General features: G+C 42.9%; 1 protein-coding gene across 1 annotated transcript in view; it reads right to left on the bottom strand.

Annotated features, from left to right (window-relative positions):
• The window catches only part of MCPH1 (microcephalin 1), a 239038-nt gene that overhangs the window by 206916 nt on the left and 9704 nt on the right, over positions 1-22418 (bottom strand). The window contains exons 4-5 of the mRNA XM_032869818.1: positions 2792-2879; positions 61-175 (exon numbers count right to left, since the gene is read on the bottom strand). Of these exons, the coding sequence (XP_032725709.1) occupies positions 61-175; positions 2792-2879 (203 nt within the window). The remainder of the gene's footprint in view (positions 1-60; positions 176-2791; positions 2880-22418) is intronic.

Here is a 22418-nt window from a genome sequence, read left to right as displayed (position 1 = left end):
CCACCGGCCGTCAGGCGGCTGAAACAGGTGCACAGGACTGAGCACGACTTCTGGACTCACCCAGACTTCTCTTCTGCCTTTGTAGCTCTGTAGCCATTTTTTCAAATTTCTTCTGAAGCCTTTTATCGTGTTCCGGTGTTTTAGGAATAAAATCTTTGGGCTGCATACACTTCCGCTGTGCAGAAAGGACATAAAAATGAATACTACTGAGCAGCAGCTGTGTAACAAGACAACCTGTTCCCGACGCTTCTAACACCTGTTACAAGACGGCAAGGAAAACCTGCGGACAGAGGCATTCCTCACGCCGCATGTGAAATGGCAGTGTCTCTTTCCTTCCAGGCCGCAGAACTGGAAGACTAGACACAAGACCGTACATCAAGGAGCTACATTTTCTGAGGCATTTCCAGGATGCCAGCAATCTTAGTTTCCAGGAAGGTTCTTAAACAAAATTAGTCGTTTAGTCGTTTTCTTTATTTTTGTTACCCTTACATTATTTCTCCTCTTTCCCCCTCCCCCAAATCATAACATGGTAACAGAGGACAAAAGCAATTATTTTCTAACTACCAAAGAAAGAAACAAGATTGAATCCTGCTTTGTCGTTAAATCACCGTAATTCTATTCTGCTAGTAAAACCCCAAAACTCAAACTACACAATCAAGGTGTGACAAACAGGATGAGGCCGCAGGCTAACATCCAAAGAACATCTTGGGTTAACCCTCCCGCGTCCATTCCTGTGTTCTCGACTGAGCATCTCGCTCTCATTTATTATTTAACAGAAATGTGTGTGTCAGGCACTGGTCTTGGAAAAAAGAAGATTCTTGATAGCAGAAGCTTATCTCTATTAAAGAATGACAGAAAATTAACATCACTAATAAGTAAAATAGAGGCTATGTGTGTCAGGAGGGTTAATTCCAGCAGGCCTGGAACTGGCCTGAACTGTTTTCCCCCTAGTACAAGCACAGCATGCAACGTCCTACTGCACAATGTTGCTTTGTAACCGCAAGTCCAGAGCACTTGGGGGCATTTGCACTCCCAGGGCTGGTCAGATCCCAGTGGGAGGGCTCTGCTGTCGGGGGGGGCGGTAATGTGCTGACCTCAGGTGTACCTGACCAGCACGACCCATGAGTCTCCCCTACGACTCCCTGGTCCCAGGGTGCTCCCCAGACTCTCAAGCATTATCCTTTAGGGTCCCGTGAATCTTCATTAGCGACAACCCTGGCTGACTGCCACCATCATTACAGTACGTCAGAAAGGAGTAAGTCCTGCAGATAGAAAGGAAAGCAGCAGACGAGTGGGAGCAGGACAGCTGACACAGTGGGAAGGAACCACTGCTGTACACAGGGTGGTCAGAGGGGGTCTCCCCAAGAAAGGAATGGCACAAAGCCCTACTCAGGTTAGAAAAAGGGGAACATGCATGAAGTTTGGGGAAAGTGTGTTCCAGATAGAGGGAACAGATATGCAATGCAACAGCTCTGAATTACAAATACGCTTGGTGGCTTTCAGAACAGCAAGCAAGAAGGTCAGACTGGGAACAGAAAGAATGAGGGAGAGTAAAGCTGAGAACCTTGTCAAAGAGCCCAAAATAATAACAGTCTGAAGTCATGTTCACTCCGCAACTGCACTTGAGTGAAGGCCTACATTTGTCATGAAATGGTCAAACACACACTGTTATGAGAAGAAGAAAAAAGCATTATCTCCCAGACAATACATGTAACACAGAACCTCATTTGTACAAAACATGTGTATGCGTGTGCGTGTGTCTGTAATGTATGTGTCCTGAAGACCATCTGATCTTTAAGGACCCAACTCAAACCAAAAATTGCTTACTTTGAAGAAAAAGACATTAAGAGAGGTATCTGCCTTATCTGTATTTACTCAATGTTTTACAATGGAAATACACCCCTTATTAGTGTGTTTTTAAAATAAGTCCTTTACTTCTAAAAGGGTAGACACAGCCACTGCTTGGCGTATCAGAAAGAGTAAGGACTTAGAAGCTCTAGTTCACCTCTAATCAAAGGGGATCTGGACAGAGACTTGAGTTTGTCCATCACTGCCCTGCAAATCTGGCCTGCCCAAGAGGAAATGTCTGAGATACAGGAGTCACCATTTACAGAAAATCTGTGACCCCCCAGGGGAATGTCTTCCTTAACCTACAGGAAATGTATGGGTCTAGTCTTTCTAACTCAGTTTGGACAAAGTCTGCAAATCTCCTCCTCAACAGGGACCCTCACATGAAAACAAAGCAACACTGACCATTTCCTAGAAAACCGTTTTCCCACAAATAAAGAAATCACATTTAAAACTTTTAAATAATAAAAGGGTGAAAATGTTGTGGATCAAATGTGAACTAGACCTCAAAGGAAAGCCGTGTCTTTAAGTCTGCACTGTGGATTTCCCATAATAAATAACTTACTTAATAAATAACTTGGATATTTCTGCATCAGACTTTAGAGATTTTCCAACTAAACAGCAGAACAGAGGTATTTTGCTACAGACGTAACAACCCAAATTCCGAAGCAGTTTGCAGTGCACCTGCACGTCTGCTGGTCTCTTGGCAAATTTTAGTTTTCCACTGGCCAGACAGAGCTCTTCCACTTCCCACAAATCGCATCAAAGCACTCAGAGGGTACACGAAAGTCTATAACTTTCTTAAAAACCCCATGTGGAGAGAACAGTATCATCAACTCCAATCCCTAAGACACCTCTTGAATATATTCCACCAAGTGTCACTTTGCAGGAATAAAAGAACGAATAAATTTCATAACAGCCACTGTCGAAATCACATACTTACTTTTTTTTTAGTTAGGCTCGGCAGGTGTTCCCTCGTGTTCGCCGCAGGGAAGAGCGCTTCATCGACGTGCGCCCCGGCTGTCCGGCACCTGTAATTCAACGGGCGGAGCAGAATGAGCACTCGTTCCTGTCAGAGTCACACAGCACCGCCGGCACGTGTGTCAGTTAGCAATTTAAGAGATGCAAAGGCCACGTTAACAGGCATGACTTTTAAAGTAACTACATTTATAATGAAATACAAAGGGCAATATAAATTCAAGTTTCCAAAATAGTCTCTCTACAGTGTTTTTAAAGTGTAAGAGTAGAACCAAGAGGCAGTTAGGCAAGCAGTTTTTACACAACTTTAGGCTTGTGACAGCCTTCAAACGATGAGTGCGGGGCATACGTACAGTATACACACATGCTGTTAAACCAACGGTAGAAGAGCAAACAGGACATAAGAGGAGAAATCTAGAGCTAGAAGGGCCTTAGAGAAATTCGGCCAGAAAGATTATCTTGCCCCTAAAATTGGTGTTTCACCAGAGAGCAGGGTGGGCCACACCAGCTTCTCTCGGCCATGCCCCGTGTACCTTAACTGTCTGCCTGTCACCAGTCTGTCATTTCCATTCTCACTAAGCCTCCCGTCACACTTCCCTGCCTGTCTTGGGAATCCCAGGACCTACTTCTAAACATTCAGACACTCAAATCTAAACAATTACAATAATTTTCAAAATGATCTCCTACCTATAGTTCCTACTCTTTTCACTCATATTATTACTGAAAGATTAAGCTTAAAACATTTTATTCATCTCTCCAAAACCCACATCACAAGCCTTCAATCACTCTTGTGTTTATAGAATAATCTCACCTACCTGTTGTTTCAGTCTTTTTAAAATATGGCCCCTAAACACATCTCCAACTGTATTTCATAAGCCTGTCATGTTCATCATTTAGTATGCAAATGACGGTTGAAAATATAATTGGAATATAATGCAAAAAAGAATAGGGCAAATATATCCATATTCACACAGAAAACTCTTAAATACATTAAGAGACAAAATTGCAGAAATGTGAACATGATGCTGTGTACTGTACATAATACAGCATTTCTCATTTTAAGCAAAGTCTGGAAGATCACACACCAAGCTGACAATAATACTATGTGTCACTAGGCTAATGAATCTCAAAGTATAGTTAGAAGACCCTGGAGTCCCTAAGCCCCTTCCAAGGGCATGTGAGGTCAACATTTTGTTTCACAAGAAGGCTTCCTTTGCCTTTTTCATTTCTCTCTCATGGGCACACAATGGAGTTAAAGCTAAGTGACGTGTGTGTGTGTGTGTGTGTGTGTGTGTGATCCCGATACACTGCGGACGCAAACAGCACAACTGTCTTTATTAAGCCAACCATGAAAGAAGTTTGCAAAAAATGCAAAAATTAAAAAACAACCACAGCACAATAATTATGATAAGAGAACAACAAGGTAGGGCAGAAACCGGAGAGAGCACAAGTGATGCTCCGGGGGTCGGAGTGGGAGAAGCGCAGGTGGGAGGTGACCGTCAGGTAAGTTCTGATGAGGAAGCAGATTCGGAGGATGCAGGTCTTCCGTCTGGAAGACGAGCACAGACAAAGGCGCAGCAAAGCCAACAACAGCGTGACAATTCTGGGAAAACAGACACCACTTGATGGGACTGCAGCAAACGCACTGGAGCGAGGGTACCAGGGACAGAAAAGGGTCACACGGGTCGCCCTGAGGGCTGTATCTGGGGGGAGCCTGGACAGGCCACTCTGCGGGATGTTTTCCGGGAGCGGGACATGAGGGCAAGGAGTCCAGTCAGGGACTGGGGGTGGGAGGTGGGGGGACAGGAGATGCTACAGGTTTCACTGAACCTGTGGGACTGGGTGGAGAACCTTGAATGAGCAACATTTAGAAATTAAAATGGAATGTTCTTGAGCTCTTGTTACAACTGGTGGCCTGAGCACATATGTTTTTCTCTCCTACCCCCAAAACCCCATTCAAATAACAATAAAGCAAAACAAAATGACACAGACCAACAGAAATGAAGAGTAGATAAGAGATGTCTAGGGAACTGAAAAGCAAATACAGAAAAGGAAACCCGAGCCTGGAAGCTGGATGAGGGAGGACAAGGGACTGAACTCCTCTCCTCACACCTCAAGGGCTCCAGCAACAAGGACGGGTCCGAGGAGCAGCAACCGCACCCCCAACTGTGCCCACAGTCAGGGCCACTGCACCCCACTCGCTCCAGCCACCAAAGCAGGTAGCGGGCTCGGATTTCAGACATCTTGGACCAGGGATGCACTGGACTCAAGGATACCAGGCTGAGTTCAGGTAGCACAAAGTTTCACACAAAAGGAAACGTGTTGTGTGCATTTTCAGATTCAGCTAAAACGACTTTCCCAGTCATAACAATGTAAAGCAAAACTGCTGATTTAGCTCATCCGCTGCTGATTTTTTTTATGGAATCAGGAGAGAGGCAGTGTGGGTGCAATGAGCAGGTGCACGTACATGCGTGGGGTCCCCCAGAACACAGCACTTGGGGAGCTAAATTTGTGTTTGCAAATTACAAGGTCTAGACAGTGCTGGAAACTGGGAAGTCAAGGCAGCAGCAGAGCCATGGTAAAAAAAAAATGGGAATTCAGAGGTCAGGACAGAGCTGCAGCAAGAGGGGCAGGTGGAGAGGCGTTACCCGTGGGGAGCAGGAACTGGGGGAAGGGGCGAGAAAGGGACCACTGTTTCACTACAAGCCTTGTAATAATAGCTGACTTCTCTCTTTCCTGTGTGTGCGGGGGCCCTCTCTCCATAACAGGATGGGAACAGGAAACTAGGCATTCTGATTCAAAGGGCTCCGGCTGGCACAACAGGGAAAGAAAGGGCACCTAAACCAAGACAGAAAATGAAGTCAGCATGCAGTTGAGAGGACAGCAAGTTCAGGCCTGGGCCTAGTTACACTCAGGTGCTGCGCTGTACCCACAAGAATTCACCCAGCAGAGCCCCACGTGTAGGGCTGACACGGAGAGGGCACACTGAGACCAGAGACAGAGACACGGTAAAATTCAAATCCTTTCCAGGGCCCTGCAGGAGCCTGTCCCTGCCTCTAAGCTCCCTCTCCGCAGAGAGCCTACGACTGATGCTCGCAGGCCCTCACAAACACTGGCATCACCACGACCTCCTACTCCTCAGAACACTGGCCCCCCAAGTCTCTGAACACCTAGTTCCTTCAGGTCGTCTTCACCTCAGCTCACAGGTCACCCACCGCAAGGGGTCTCCCCAGCCACTGTGTCAGGAGGGTAACCAACGCCAAACGGGCGCTGTGGCTACGCCCCCCGTTCCTTTCGGAGGATTCACCAAACCCCACACTTACAAACCTTGTTTCATTAAAACTAAGTTCCAGGAGGGGAGTGAACATGCCTGTCTAGTTATGATAGTCACGGCCAGGCCTGGCAGAGAGTAAGTACTCAAAAGATATTTTCTGAAGGAGCAAAGGTCTTCACTGTAGAAAGAAACACTCTGACCTCATCTTAAACACACACACACACGTGCACAGACACACGTGCACACACAAACGTGCACACACAACTAAACATAAAATCCAAAACTATAAATCCTATTAGAAAGTGGAAGAAAAGATTCACAATTTCAAAGTAAGCCAAGACATTCAGACAGAATATCAAAGACACAAAGCATAAAGAAGAAAATGAAAAACTGCACCTCAACAAAATAAAAAACTTATGTGTTCTGAAAGACACAACAAAGAAAATGAAAAGTCAGCCATAGACTGAGATCAGATATTTACAGTATGTGTATTTGACCAAAAATATTGATATGAATAATGTACAAAAATAGCCTGTAAATCAATATTACCAAGACAAAAACCCAACTTTTACAAATTGGCAAAAGATTTAAATCAAAGACAGTCACTAAGCATGTTATCTTGCACTTAGTAAAAGTCATCAGGGAAATACACACTAAAGCCAGAGGGGATCCTCAAATATATGTTTGGGGTTTTTTTGTTTTTGTTTTTGTTTTTGTTTTTTTAATTTTAAGATAGAGAAAGAGGGAGAGTGAGCAGGGATGGCAGTGGGGGAGGGGGGCAACATCTCAAGCAGACTCCCTGTGGAGTGCAGAGCCTGAAGCAGAGCTCACAATCCTGAGATCACGACCTGAGCCAAAATCGAGTCAGACTTACCCCACTAAACCCCCAGGAGCCCCTGGTTAATTATGACAAAAGTCACTGGGAAAGAATCATCTTTTCAACAATGATGCTGGGACAACCAGATATCACACAAAAAAGGATGAAATCAGACCCCTACCTCACACCATGCACAGAAACTAACTCCAAATGGATTAAAGATTTAAACTGTCAGAGTTAAAACTATAAAGTTCTCAAAAGAAAATATAGAAGTAAATCTTCCTGATCTCAGATTTGTCAACAGTTTCTTAAATAACACCAAAAACATAACAAAAAATAAACTGGACCTCATTAAAATTAGAACCCTTTGCTTCACAGGAAACTGCACTGGACATAAAAACCCAAAGAATGGGAAAAAATATTCACAAATCATACATGATATGGATAGATGCGATCTAGCCATACAATGGAATATTACTTGATAATTTAAAAAAGTGAAATTCTGGTACACGCTACAACACGGAAGAATCTCGAAAACATTATTTTAAGAAAAAGCAGGCAGGCACAAAGACTGCACGTTGTATGATTCCACTCACATGACATGTTCACAAGAGGCAAATCCCTGGAGACAGCAGATCAGTATTTACCCTGGGCTGGTGGGTATGGAGGGTGATGTAAAGGGTACAAGGTTGCACTCTAGGGTGATAAGAATGTTCTAAATTATGTTGGTGGCTGCAAAACTCTAATTATAGTAAAAAACACTGAATTATAGGGGCCCCTGGGTGGCTCAGTCAGTAGAGCATGTGATTCTTGATAAGGTCAGGAGAGTTTACTTAAAAACAACAAGGGGCACCTGGTGGCTCCATGGGTCAAGCATCAGACTCTTAATTTCACCACAGGGCATGATCTCGGGGTTGTGAGATTCAGCCCCAGTAGGGCTCCAGGCTCAGGGGGCGTCTGCTCGCAATTCTTTCCCTCTGCCCCTCCCCCGATTCGCATGTGGGCTCCGGCTCTCTCTCAAATAAATAAATCTTTAAAAACAACAAAAACAGAACCACCATGAGAGACTGTGGACTCTAAGAAACAAACTGAAGGGGGAGCCTGGGTGACTCAGTGGGTTAAAGCCTCTGCCTTTGGCTCAGATCATGATCCCGGGGTCCTGGGATGGAGCCCCACATTGGGCTCTCTGCTCAGTGGGGAGCCTGCTTCCCTTCATCTCTCTGCCTGCCTCTCTGCCTACTTGTGATCTCTGTCAAATAAATAAATAAAATCTTAAAAAAAAAAAAATGAGGGTTTTGGAGGAGAGGGGTTTGGGGGGGTTGGGTGAGCCTGGTGGTGCGTATTAAGGAGGGCACGTATTGCATGGAGCACTGGTGTGGTGCATAAACAATGAATCTTGGAACACTGAGAAGTAAAATTAAACTAAATTAAAAAATAAAAATAAAATAAAAAACTGAAAAAATCAAAAATAAAAAAAAAAGATCAGTAAATTGTTCACTTTCGATGGGTGAATTATATCCACAAAAGAACTGCTACAAAAAAATAAACACAAGAGATACCACTACAAATCCACTAGAATGGCTAAAATTAAAGACGGATAAATCCCAAGTATTGGTGAAAATGTGGAGAACATGGAATAGTCACACACTTCAAGTAGGAATGTAAAATGATACAAACACCTTGGAAAACAGTTTGGGTAATGGCCCAAAAGCAATAAAAATGTGTAAGGACAAGAATGTGATTATTCATAGCAATTTTACTCATAATAACCAAAAACAGAAAAGTACCCAAATGTCCACTAGCAGATGAATGGACAAACTGTGGTATATCCATAAAAAAGAACATCACTCAGCTATAAAAAAAATAAAATATTGATACACGTAACAATAGAGATAAATTTCAAAAGCATCATGTCAAACAGAAGAAGCCAGGAATAAAATAACACATACTGGATGATTCCCTTTATATAAGACCCTAGAATAAGCAAAGCTGTGCTACAGGGCCAGAAACCAGGTGAGTGCTAGCCCTACGGTACAACTGTGTCAAGGGACAAGGGGGCCTGGGGCAGGGAAGATGACTGCAAAGGGACACAAGGGAACTTCTTAGGATGATGAAAATGCTCACAATATTTTGACTGTGGTAGCGGTGGTAACATGGGTACGTATTCTTGTCAAAACTTGGTGAACGGTACCCTTGAAATGGGTATACTTCACTTTATGTAAATTACATTTTTGTAGGGTTGATTTTTTTTAAAAAACAAAGTAATCACCTAGGCCCACAGAAAGCGGATAATGAATAGGGTAGGCAAAATAATGGATCCAAAGAAAGAAATGAGAAACAGGCATCAACGATAAAGCGAGGAAGGAGAGAAATATTTCTTAGGAATGCCTCTTTTAAAACAAAGGTCCGTTAATGACCAATTTGTACCCTGAGCAGGGTCTACCAGCTTCTTCTTACTCGAGTGAAACATCATCTATTTCCCACTGTTATAAACAACAAAACAGCCAAAGGGGGGGTGGCCAGGAAGCATCCTGACAGAAGGCTTGGGTGAAAAGAATCAGGATAACTGCACCATCACACACACAATATTTAAGTTACAATCAGCAGCATCATAGAGCTCAGCCAGCTCACAAGAACCTCACAGCAATCCTGGTAGATAAATACTGTCACACCATTTTCTCCTATTTGACAACTTAAGACACTGCAGCTCACAGGAGATCACTGGTCCAAGTTCACAAAACCCATAAGTATCCTCTACTAGTTAGTAGTTTGTGGGAACGCTTGATTCAACTGGGTAAAATGTGTGCCTGACCCAGGTGATGCAGAAGACATATTCAGTCCTTACTGGCAGTAAGTACCCAACAAGGTATCTGTCACTTGGTAGTGTGGAAAGATGCAGAGACACACTTCTGAATCCACCTTGGGTTTATACACAACCTTTCCCAACAAAGAAGCAGGCAGCCCATAATACCGGTGATGTCATTCTATGCATGAAAACAACAGGTATGCTCACATGTTTAGTAAAATACTGAACAGCTACTATATTAAAACCTGTGTTTATCAGGCACACAATCAAAATCTACTGAATGAACAAAAAAAGCTCACTAGCTGATTTCTGCTTTTCTTCAGAAATGTAAAATAACACTATCCTCCCATCTAGTGGTCAAGCAGAAAAGTGTTTCAAGAGAGGCCCCTAAAAGCAGAACCAACTTTTTTGATCTTCAATTGTTGCTACTTCAGAGCCAACAGAGAACAAAGCAGCTTGTGTCATCCTTCCCTCTGAGAAGCCCTGCCTGGGCTCCATTCCAAAGAGCTCTTTCTCCCTTGAGAGCTAAGGAATGGTGGCACTTCCCACCACAAGCCTGTTCCATGGGCCTCCCATCCGGCCCTCTCATCCCGCCCTCAGGACAAACCCTCTACTGCACCCGGATCAACTCCACGGGTTATGCCAAAGGCACCCTATGTCACCAGCCCCGTCCCTGTTGCCTTCTCTCACCACCACTTCAAAAGCTGGGCAATGGAAAAGTATTTGACCTGGACGAGAAAAATCCATTTCAACAGTAAAATAGAACAAGACAATGTGGAGGACCTCCCACAGGGCACAGGTCAGGAAGAGGGATGTGTGCACTCTAGCTCCTCCACACACCACACAAAGCAAGACCCACAGTCACAGTGGGAGCTCAAAGAGTCACCAGAAACCATAGACACAAACTGAACTGTGAAGCAGTATTTCGGACTCAAAATCTCTTTCACTCTTAAAAAATTCAAGGACCTCAAAGCCTTTCTATGTGAGTTATACATAAGGATATTTATTATAACAAATTAAAACTGAGCAGTTATCAAAAAATAAATAAAACGGAGTTCTTAAAATATGTAATTGTTAATTCATTTAAAAACAACAATAATAAAACTCAATACATGTTAGCACAAATAACAGCTTTTATGAAAAGTATTTCCCAAAACAGGAAAAAAAGGGAGAAAAGTGGCATGGTCATATGGTTTTGCAAATGTCAATAAACAGCTGGATTCTCACATCTGCTTCAGCATTCCATGTACTATGTATGCCATGCCCCCTAAATAATACTGTACCCTCCTGAGAAGATTAGAGGGAAAAAGGCAAATAACATCTTATTCATATAAGAAGTTTCAACCCTGCTGACCCCTTACAGGGTCTAGGGACCACAGAAGTCCCTGGACCATGATTTGAGAACTATTGCTCTAAAACTACAAGGAACCCATTATTCTGATATTATTTACTGACTGATTTATGAATATTAGGTCTTATCTTTCAATAAACCCATGCTATCTGAGATAGGCAAAATGTCCTACCCTTGAGCTGGTGTTTTAACTGGTAACAGTAGATAATTTGGGGGCTGCTTTGCTTTTAATGAACACAGAACACTGAAAGTTTGCTACAAACAGAAAAACCTAACTGGTACATTTTAAAAAATACCTGTCCTACTGGGGCGCCTGGATGGCTCAGTGGGTTAAGCCTCTACCTTCGGCTCAGGTCATGATCTCAGGGTCCTGGGATTGAGCCCTGCATCAGGCTCTCTGCTCGGCGGGGAGCCTACTTCCCGCTCTCTCTCTCTGCCTGCATCTGCCTACTTATGATCTCTGTCAAATAAATAAATAAAATCTTAAAAAAAAAAATACCTGTACTACTAACACAGCTTTTAATCACAGGAATAGGCTTAAGAAACGTTAAAAGTTTAAGGGTAACTTTGAACTCTGTGAGATCATTTCCCACATTTCAGCAGCATGTGCTCTCAAGGTAAGAGTAGATAAGAAATCTGCCCTTCCAGGCTTCCCTCCCACCTGCCTATTCTGTCCTAGAGCCACACCGGTGAGGCAAGGGTGGACCCCTACAAGACTTGTGTTATCCACTGGGGGGCCTCCCAGAGGCTGAGAAGAGGGCATCCGTGTGGGGGATGGCATGGCATGGGGTGCTGGAGCTCAGGAAGGCAGAGGAGGGTGTCCACACAGACGGAGGGGCAAGGCACAGTGAGAGGTATCAGAATTTAGACAGATGTAGAAGGTCCCCCATGTAGGGGCCAGTGGGGTAAAGAGGACATCTGTGCAGAGAAGAGGCCAGTGCAGAGGGGAATCCAAGCCTGAGCAGACAAGGGGGGCTGTGCAGGGAAGGACACGGCCCTGGAGAAGAGACTAGTCACCCACATACTTGATTAACTGCTCTGCTAACAAGGATAACCGGAGTCAGGTTTCTCACAGTCTGAGAACAAAGCTACAAACACCAGAAGAAGATGAGGACGAGAATGATCCCCCTGGTTTGGGACTGATGTTGCAGGTATCAGTGGGAACCTGGCTCACTAGACACGGAGCTATAAATACAGCGGTGTATTACAATACACATGCGTAACTACCTCTGTCCACCAGAGGGCGTGGGAGCAGCAACACCTGATGGAAGACCGTGCACCCTAGCACCCACACTACGGGTTCAAGATACCATTTCCAGTAAAAGGAACCAGGGATCCCTGGAGAAAAAGCTGAACGCAGGGCTGGGGAAGAGATGGAACAAGCAAGCTTGGATGAAATTGTTGTGCAAGAAAGAAAAGAGGCATTCACAGAATGATGGGAAACAGGTAAAATAACACAGAAGTCAAATGGATGGGCAACCCTGGCCAATCAAAGACAATTTAAACCTTAAAAGGAACAGTGATAGCAATGGGTTACAACCCAGTGATTAGAATAAGGAGACACTCACACAGAGTGTGATGAGGAAGGGTGAGTGATGTAGGTGAAAACATCTCCCCTCAAATGCCATACTAAACACAGGGGTGAGGGGTAGGGCAGGGGGCATTATTTCCTCCCAGTGCAGAGGCCTGACAGGCACCACTGCAACCACCACCAGCACCACCCCACACCGAGAGGGTTATTCAGGCAAGAGGTGCAGAACTCAGATAATCTCATCAGGAAACACCAGGTAATCCCAGACTGAGGCCACCACACATCGCTATTGACAATCTTCAACAATATTAAGAGCAGGAAAGCCAAAGAAAGATGCAGGCACAGCCCAAGTGAGGGAGGCGAGGAGCTGGGCTGACCAGGGGCAGGGTGCGTGCCTGCAGGGGGCTGGGAGCTGTCTGCTGTGCGGTGCGCGGCTTCAACGGCTGGTGAGACCAGAACCGGCTCAGAACTCAACGGCAGTGGTGTCTGTGTTAACCTCCTAACGTAAGTGGCCGCGTGGGGTCATGCAAGAAAATGTGCTTGTCTGTAGGAAACATGAAATGCCACAGTGGACGGGCATCCAGGCAATGACCCGTTCTCAAGTGGGCAAAAACAAACGCCTGTGACTCTATTTCCAATGTACCTGTTAGATCAGCCTTCCTCCACGGAACTGACAGCCAACATGACCTTTATTCCTTTTGCCTTCAATATAAAAGTGTCTCGTGTCCAAAGAAACCGTCAGAATTTTTATCAGTTGCTGTTACACAGCGGTCTGCTCTCAGAAAAAACATACCCAGAAAGAGCCCAACAAAATGGGATTCTAGTGACACCTAGTGACGTTACGTACTTACTGCCAACATTTTCAGGGGGAAACATGAGCAAAGGCCTGGATAGGCAGTAAATGCAGAACAGGACATATAAAACAATGGTCAGTTCAGCAGTTACCTCTCAGTTCTGCTGAAAAAAGTTCAAGCTCACTAAAAATCAAGGAAATGCAAATGAAATAAATTCTATTTTTTCATCACCAAAATAGGAAAGATTAAAAAAAGTGGCAACTCAGAGTGTTAACAGTTATGGGAAACAAGTGTTCTTTTACAGTGTTAGAAGACAATTTAGTGCACTCTTTCCAGAAGGTACTATGACAGCATTTATCATAAATTTAAGTAGATAAGCCCTCTGAACTCAAAAATCCACTTAAACCTATGTAAAAGTTACACATCTATAAGAGGTAATGCACACAAAGATATTCAGTGTTATACTATTTCTGACTAGAAACAAAAAGAAATGGAAAACTTCATATTCAGTAACAGATCAGTTAAACAAATTAGGTTGTATAGGTTTTAAAAAATGCTATCACTGTACAAACATGGAAAAATGTTGTCTAATATAATGTTAACTAAAAAAGTTTATGTGCAGTCCATTAAAAAACCTATATATTTCCATGGATGTACATATAAATATGGACATATAAATGTTCATATATGCAATTTCTATGTATTTAATAAAATGTCTGAAACTGTATATTCCAAATTCTCAGTGGTCGGTCTTCCCCCAAATGAGGGAAGATAAGCCAAGAGGTAGATTAGGTGGGGACCTTTCACGTTAAAAATTTAAATCTACAATAATAAAAAAAGATAATAATAAAATAATAATAAAAAAAGAATTTATAGGGGCACCTGGGTGCTCAGTGGGTTAACCCTCTCAGAGTCCTGGGATCCAGCCCAGCACCAGGCTCTCTGCTCAACAGGGAGCCTGCTTCCCCTTCTCACTCTCTGCCTGCCTCTCTGCCTACTTGCGATCTCTGTCAAGTAAATAAATAAAATCTTTTAAAAAAATTTATATTAAAAGTGTGATTAAGTTCACCTTAAAGGGACTTAATGAGATTGCCTTTGGGTAATAAAAATTATTTTGGAGTTTCTCTGATCTCCTTAAGAAACGAGGACTCAACGGTGGCAACAAGAAGAGAGAAGATAAAGCAAAAAGGGAAGTAGGGGACAGACTACCAATAAAAGCAACAAAGTAGGACTCTCAGGAGAAGAAACTCTGAGAATTCCCTTGTCAGGGTTAACTAAAAGGCCTCTTCTCAGGACTAAGGGTGCTGTCAATTTACATTTCCACCCAAATATCTCCATTAACTTCAGGCTTTCAGGAAAGGTCTATTTTTTCTGTACCCTCCCCTTCCCCACATTCCTACATGACCTTTTACAAGTAGCTCACCATCACTTCCCCCAAGAAATTTTCTCTATCTCTAGGCTAATGTAAGGAAAGCCTCCTCTGTTCATGAGTTGACAGGACAAATACTTACAGAGCACCTACCACGAGCCAGTAATGTGTTAGATACTTAGTGAAGACACAACCACAAAACAAGACAAACATGGAGGCTGCACCCACAGAGTTTACATCATAATGGAAAGACCAAAATGCATGATTAGGTAAGGAGGTAGGCAGACAGATAAAACAGACAAATAAATCACACACTACTGGGTATTCACCCAGAAAATACAAAAATACTAACTTGAAGAGATATATGCACCCTTATGTCTATTACAGCATTATTTACAACAGCCAAACTATGGAAACAGTCCAAGCGTCCACTGACAGATGAATGGATAAAGAGGATGTGGTGTACATACACAACGTACTCTAATTCAGCCAGAATGAAATCTTGCCATTTGCAATGAGTATATTGCTAAAGAGTATATTGCTAAATGAAATAAGTCTGTCAGAGAAAGAGATACCATATGATTGCACTCATATGTGGAATTTAAGAAATAAAACAAAAGAGCAAAGGAAAAAAAGACAGAGAGAAAGACAAAGGAACAGACTCTTAATTATAAAGAACAAACAGATGGTTACCAGAGGGGAGAAGGGTGAAGAGATGGGGGAAATAGGAAATGAGGATTAAAGGGTACATTTATTCTGATGAGAAAAAATAAAATTTTTAATTTGAAAAACAGACAAATGAACAAAATAAGTTCTAAGGGTACAAAAAGGAAAGGAGTTGAGACAGAAAGTAACAAGGAGGACTCTGTTCTGTGGGCAATACGGTCTCTGTAATACTAGTCAATTCCATAGGTACAGCACAAAAATAGCTGTTCACAATACATTATCAAATGTGCACAGCTGTGTTCCAGGAAAACTTTATTTATGGACACTGAGACTTGGATTTTATATCATTTTCATGTGTCACGAAATTCTCTTGACTTTGTCCCTAACCTTTTAAAACGGTGAAAACCACTGTTAGCTCAAGGGCCGTAAAGAACAAACAAGGTGGTGGGCTGGATTTGCTGGCCCACAGGTCACTGTTCACTGCTTCTGCTTAGAATCACGTAATTCTAAGCTATTTTTACCTCAGTAAGAACAACATAACTGATTGATCTGTTAGAAGTGTTGCACTTGCTAATGTACAAGGGGTGAAAGGAAAGGGAGACAGGTAGGAAGCGACTGCATAATGTGGCAAGATGATAGCTGTCTGTACTAAAGGGGAACAACAGAGACAAAGACTCACAAGATCTATTTTGAGATACCATCAATAGGCCATTTTAGTGGACTGCATAAGGAGATGAGAGAGCTGCTTGATTTTGATCCTCCCCCCACAACCTTCCATAAGAAGACAACTTTAAAAATGCAAGCAATGAACACACACGACCTATGCTTTTACCAAAACTTCAAATGACACATCTATAGGAAAATAACGCAAGTCTGAAAACAGCTGCAAGTCTGAGGATGCAGAAAGTGGGGGAAAAGGCTTACAATTCTACAGAGTGGAGGGGCCTGTAACATCAGAACAAACACATGTAAAATAACTGAAAAGGAGGAAGTTGGCACTAAATGCTGAAATACAGAACAGAAATGGCTCACAGCACCTGTTACAGGGAAGAGGCTCTGGAAAAATGTCAAGTCTGAGGGCTCATCAACTCTACCGAGGAGTAGTAACCCTGGAACAAACAGCAGTGGAGAAACCAAGAGGAAAATATTCAAGGATCCTACAGAAACAAAGGCCTCACCATCAACATCATCCACAAAAGGAACTATACAGAAGACAGAGCAGAACTAGCATAGGACAGTGTTCAGAAATTTGGAGCCCTGCTTAGAAAATGAATGAGAACACAACAAAGCAGAGCACAGCCCATTAAAAAACTGTCTGGAAAAGAAAATGCAAATCAAACCATTTCAGCTAATGAAAACCTACCTGTCTTTGAAAATAAAAACAAAGCTGAAGAACGTAACACAACTGTCACATCTGAATCAAATACCCGCAAACAAGCACATGGAAAACTATCCATCCAGCCAGCTGTATGTGTGAGATATTTCTTGAATCATAACTATAAAAACTAAGAACAACAAAAAAACAGGAAGACATTAAACAAGAGTTGAACTCACCAAATAAAAAGACAAAATCATGTCAGAAATGAAGACTTAATTATAACATGCCAAAGAAGAAACAGATTCAAATGAAAATTTAATTAAAAAAAAATACTGAAGAAAAGCAAGGCAGGAAGGAGAAGGGGGATAAAAGTGACATTCAGAAGGAAGTAAAAAGACTCAGAGTCAAAATGGTTGAAATTAAGGCAGGTAAAGGAGGCTCAACATACATATAATTGAAGCTCTTGAAGAAGAGAAGCAAAACAGTAAAAAGGGGTAATATTTAAAACTGTAAGAAAAATTTTCCAGAAATAGGAAAGCCTGAAGCTCTTAAAAAGGCCAACCTAGGGACGCCTGGGTGGCTCAGTGGGTTAAAGCCTCTGCCTTCAGCTCAGGTCATGATCCCAGGGTCCTGGGATCGAGCCCCACATCAGGCTCTCTGCTCAGCAGGGAGCCTGCTTCCCCCTCTCTCTGTGCCTGCCTCTCTGCCTACTTGTGATTTCTTTCTATCAAATAAATAAATAAAATCTTAAAAAAAAAATAAAAGGCCAAACTAGAATTGGAATCAATAACTGGATCATTTTAAGACAAAAAAACAAAACAAGCAAAAAAAAACCCCTCAATTTTAAAGAGAACAAACAAACAAACAAACAAAAACCTTGAGTCCCCTGGAAGAAAGATCAAATAATTTACAAAAGGAAAAGAATTAGACTAGCTTCAGATACTTTAAAAAATAATAATAATAAAAACAACAACCTAGGGACGCCTAGGTGGCTCAGTTGGTTAAGCGACTGCCTTTGCCTCAGGTCATGATCCCAGCGTCCTGGGATCGAGTCCCACATCTGGCTCCTTGCTCAGCAGGGAGCCTGCTTCTCTCTCTGCCTCTGCCTGCCACTCTGTCTGCCTGTGCTCGCTCTCCCTCTCTCTGACTAATAAATAAATAAAATCTTTAAAAAAAAAAAAAACAACCTAGGTCCCACTTATGTTTAAAAAGGCATATTATAAAAGCAAGCAAACAATCTGTGGCTCTACCACATTTTCTGGGTGTTTATCCTGCAGTAACGTAGTGACAGAGTCTGTGGGAGTGGTGGTGTTGAGCAGCTCAACCTCCAACAGAAGACTTGCTGTCTCTCTGGCCAAAGGAACTAGGGGACAGAGCCTTGGCAAGTACAGCCACCAGGGAAAGGACCAGGGAAACAAGCCAGGGAAGAGGAACCTCAGATTCTGAGCATAAAAGCCCACATCCCTGGCTGACCTCTGACCTACTTGTGCATAAGGCAAATGGACATCAGCCTGCAGCCAAGGCTTGAAGAACTGAATGGATCTAACCAAATGTCCACCACAGGTCTTAAAACGACAGTCTGCACTTTAAAGCTAAGCAAGTTAACTGCTTGCTAAAACAAAATCACTCTTCAGAGCAGTATAAAAGAATGCAGAGTCTATGTAACATTTACAGTGTCCAAAACAAAACCCTAAGTTACATGGTCACATTATAGAGCCAGAAAATGTGACACATTCCTAAGAGAAAACAATCAACATATGCCAACCCTAAAATGCTGGAATTATCAGAAAAGAGGATTAAAGGATCTACTGTTACTGTACCATGCAAGAGAATGGAAAACACGTATGTAAGGAAAGACAAGAAAAACAAAAGCAGAAATCCCAGCTAAAAAACAAAACACACATAAAAGAACCAGATGGAAATGTCAGAGGTGAAAAATACATGAACTAAATTTACCAAATGGACTTAATGACAGAATGGAGTTGATGGAGAAAAGAGTCAATGAACTTGAAGGAGGTTCAATGTGAAGAAAAATGACAACTGAAAAATAATGAACAAAAACGAGGGCATCGGGGATAAGTGGGGACACGTCAAAGACCGTGTTAAACAGCAGGCATTTGAAAACTATGGGCCACAGGTCAACCTGGCTCCGCACCTGGTTTTAAAATAAGCTTTTGGGGCACTTAGGTGGCTCAGTGGGTTAAGCCTCTGCCTTCGGCTCAGGTCATGATCTCAGGGTCCTGGGATCGAGCCCCGCATCGGGCTTTCGCTCAGCAGGGAGCCTGCTTCCCCCTCTCTCTCTGTCTGCCTCTCTGCCTACTTGTGATCTCTATCAAATAAATAAATAAAATCTTAAAAAAAAAAAAAGAGTGACAGAAATAGTAAACATATGGATGAATATGAGACACTTTCTTTTCTTAATTTACTTAAAACTTACATTCATAACATACTACATACATACATACATAGTAATCAAAGGTTTAAATCTCTTTCTACATTCTTACTGAAAACACACCCACCTGTACCTTATAATCATTAGAACTCCTTCTGGTGGCTGCTCTGTCCCCTTAAGTGACTATAGAAGGTAGGAAATCTGATAGTGGGCACTTTAGGACTGTCTCGGGCTAAAGACACACATGATAAATACCTCTGGAGAAGAGAATATTCCCTGAAGTCCTGCCGTAAAAAAGTCATACTGCTGCTTCTTTAGAAACCTAGAGTAAATTCACGTGAAAGCGGCAAAGCAATATAGGGGCACAGACTCCGATAATGATGTGTAAAACTGCTCTAAAAGAATGAAGTCCAGGACGCCTGGGGGGCTCAGTCAGATGAGCATCTAACTCTTGGTTTTGGCTGAGCTCGTGATCTCAGGGTCATGAGACGGAGCCCCACACTGGGCTCTGTGCTCAGTGAGGAGTGTGCTTGAGGATTCTCCCTCCTCCTCTCTCCCTCCCTCCCCCTGCTTGTGTGTGCCCATGCTCACTCTCGCCCCTGCTCTCTCTCTCGCTCACTTTCTCTCTCAAATAAAGAATAAATCTTTAAAAGAATTAAGTCCATTAATAAAAAAAAACTAAGTAACAAGGCATGGCCATTCAACCCCATGTGACAAACTGACTTTTTCAAGTAACCTTCTACTTGGCAATGTAGCACAATATGGGGGCTCCTGGAGTTGTGGTCACTGTGGCCCTGACTATTCATTACATCATGGCATTTTATTTCCCCCCTCCACTAAGTTATAAATTCTTCGAGGTGCTGTGTCTGTCGTATCTGTTCTAGTTTCTCTAGAGCACCTAGTATGTACTTGTTACTTTCGAACCAAGAACTACTTCCAGGTTAACTGACCCTATAACAGACAGGGGTCCTGCAAAGAGTTCCTACCATGGATTCCATTTTCTCAGCATGCCCTCCATGATCTACATTTCAAGTATCACACTCTCCAACCACATCCTCCTATCCTCCGAAACACAACCTCTTGTACCTCCCCAACAATTCCTCAAACCAACTAAGATTTATGGTCTGTTCATCAAACATTTCCACCATCCTTTGCTCCCTTCATAAGCCCCCAGCCCCAGTCAAGCTTGGAGTCCATGGTCCCTCATTATCCCCACCTCCCACATCCCTCCAACCCCCTTTATGGGGGTTGCCTGGCAAAATCCAACCCTGGGTAAACCCAACACTCCGCCTCCTTCTTGCTTGTAGGTTGCTGGATAAACAAATGTCCCGTTGCTCCAGGCCTCATGGTCAACTTATCACCATCCTCAGGTGAACCATTAGTCCCACCCTGATCCATCCACCTTCCCAAGCTCCTAGACAACTATATCCTGTGTTTGTATTCTCTTCAAACCTCCAATGCCTCTCATTCTCAGTTCACAGTCTTGCCTCCTCTCACTGAGAAAGCAGCATCAGGAAAGAAATTTCCATAAGACCTGAAGCCACATTTACTCACTTAGCAGCAACTGTCCCCTAGACTCTGCATTCCCTCCTATCCTTGATCCCATATAACCCACCCTATATAACCTACAGGATACATAAGATTAGCCTGTATATAACCTATATATCCTTTATAACCCATAGGCTTGTGGTTAGAGTCTATTCCCCTCAGCCCTTTTAATAACCCACTAGTATGAATAAATGTCTCCTCTTGCCTCTTCATTAGCAAAATTTCCCTCTACTGGATCAGTTCTGTCAACATACAGAGATGCTGTCATTTCTCTCATCTTAAACAACATTTTCCACTCCACAGCCCCCTCCAGGTACTGCCCAGGTCTCTGTTCCCCACTGGAGTAGTCTCCATGCACTATTTCCCAACTTCTCTTTGAACAAGTCTTGTTCCCACTAATCTGCTAAAACTGCTAGTTAAGACACCACCTTGCTAATTCCAATGGTAACCTCTTAGACCTGACTTTACTCAACCTGTTTGCCACAGCTGATCCCCTCCCTGAAAGCTTTCTTCAACTGACTTCTAGAATCCCATCCTCACTGGTTTTCCTCCTCAACACCCAATTCTAGAATGCTCAACCTCAGAACCAACCCCCTTCCCTATCTATACTTACCAAGAGGTCACATTCAGATTTACGGCTTAAAATAACATATGTATAAGGAAGACTCCCACATGTTTATCTGTAATCTCTTCAAGGAGCTCCACACTCCTAGATCTGCCTACCTGACACCTCCACATGGGTGCCCAATAAATCCCCCCCAATTCAGTACATCCAAATGGAACTCATGATCTCCCCTCCAAACCTGGTACTTCTGAAGCCTTCCCAATCTCAGGAAATGGCAAACCCATCTTTCTCTTTCCTCAGGCCGACATCTCACAATCATCCGTGATTCCTCCCCTTCTCTACAAACTCACATCCAAATCTTCAGGAGATCTAGTCTGGCACTACCTTCAAAAATACACGCTGAACCTGACCATTCTTCATGACCACGTTACTGCCACCCTAGTGCCAGCAACATCTCTAGGCTCTTCCTTTGCCTCTTTTCCCATACACATCTCTTCTGAATCACACTCCACAAGGCCCTACATCCTCTGATGCCCCACTACCCGTCACTGACCTCAATCTCCTCCAATGCTTCCCCTTGACCACACCTGCTATGAGCTCAATTATGTCCCCCACAAAACTCACATGAAGTCTTAACCCCAAGTAAGTAAGAATGTGACTGTACAGTTCACTCCTTAACAACGTGGGCTCTAGGGGCACCAACTTCTCCCCTTATGCAATTAAAAATCCACATGTAACTTTTGGCTCCTCCAAACTTAACTAATAGCCTACCACTGACCAGAAGCCTTATCAATAACAAGCAATTAACATGTATTTTGTATGTTTTATGTATTATATATAGTATTCTTAAAATATCTTAATTTTTTCAATATTTCAAGGCTACACAGTTTATCTGTAAGTTTTTCAAGTAGTCACACATCTCCAAAAAATTTTCCAATGTTCTTATTGAAAAACAATCCATATAGAAGTGGACCTCCACAGTTCAAATCCTTTTTTTTTTCCAAGTGTCAACTACATTTGGCGATCTGACCTTGAAAGAGATAATTAAGGTTAAATAAGGCCATTAGGGTGGGCCCTCAGCCAATACAACTGGTGTCCTTACGAGAAGAGGAGATGAGGACCCCCACGCAGAAACCAGGTGAAGACCTAGAAAGGACAGCC

The sequence above is a fragment of the Lontra canadensis genome, unplaced genomic scaffold (assembly GCF_010015895.1).
Source record: "Lontra canadensis isolate GAN:19392208 unplaced genomic scaffold, GSC_riverotter_1.0 scaffold39, whole genome shotgun sequence".
Taxonomy (NCBI): Eukaryota; Metazoa; Chordata; class Mammalia; order Carnivora; family Mustelidae; genus Lontra; species Lontra canadensis.
The sequence above is the reverse complement of the archived record's forward strand: the minus strand, read 5'-3'. Positions and strand labels throughout refer to the sequence as shown.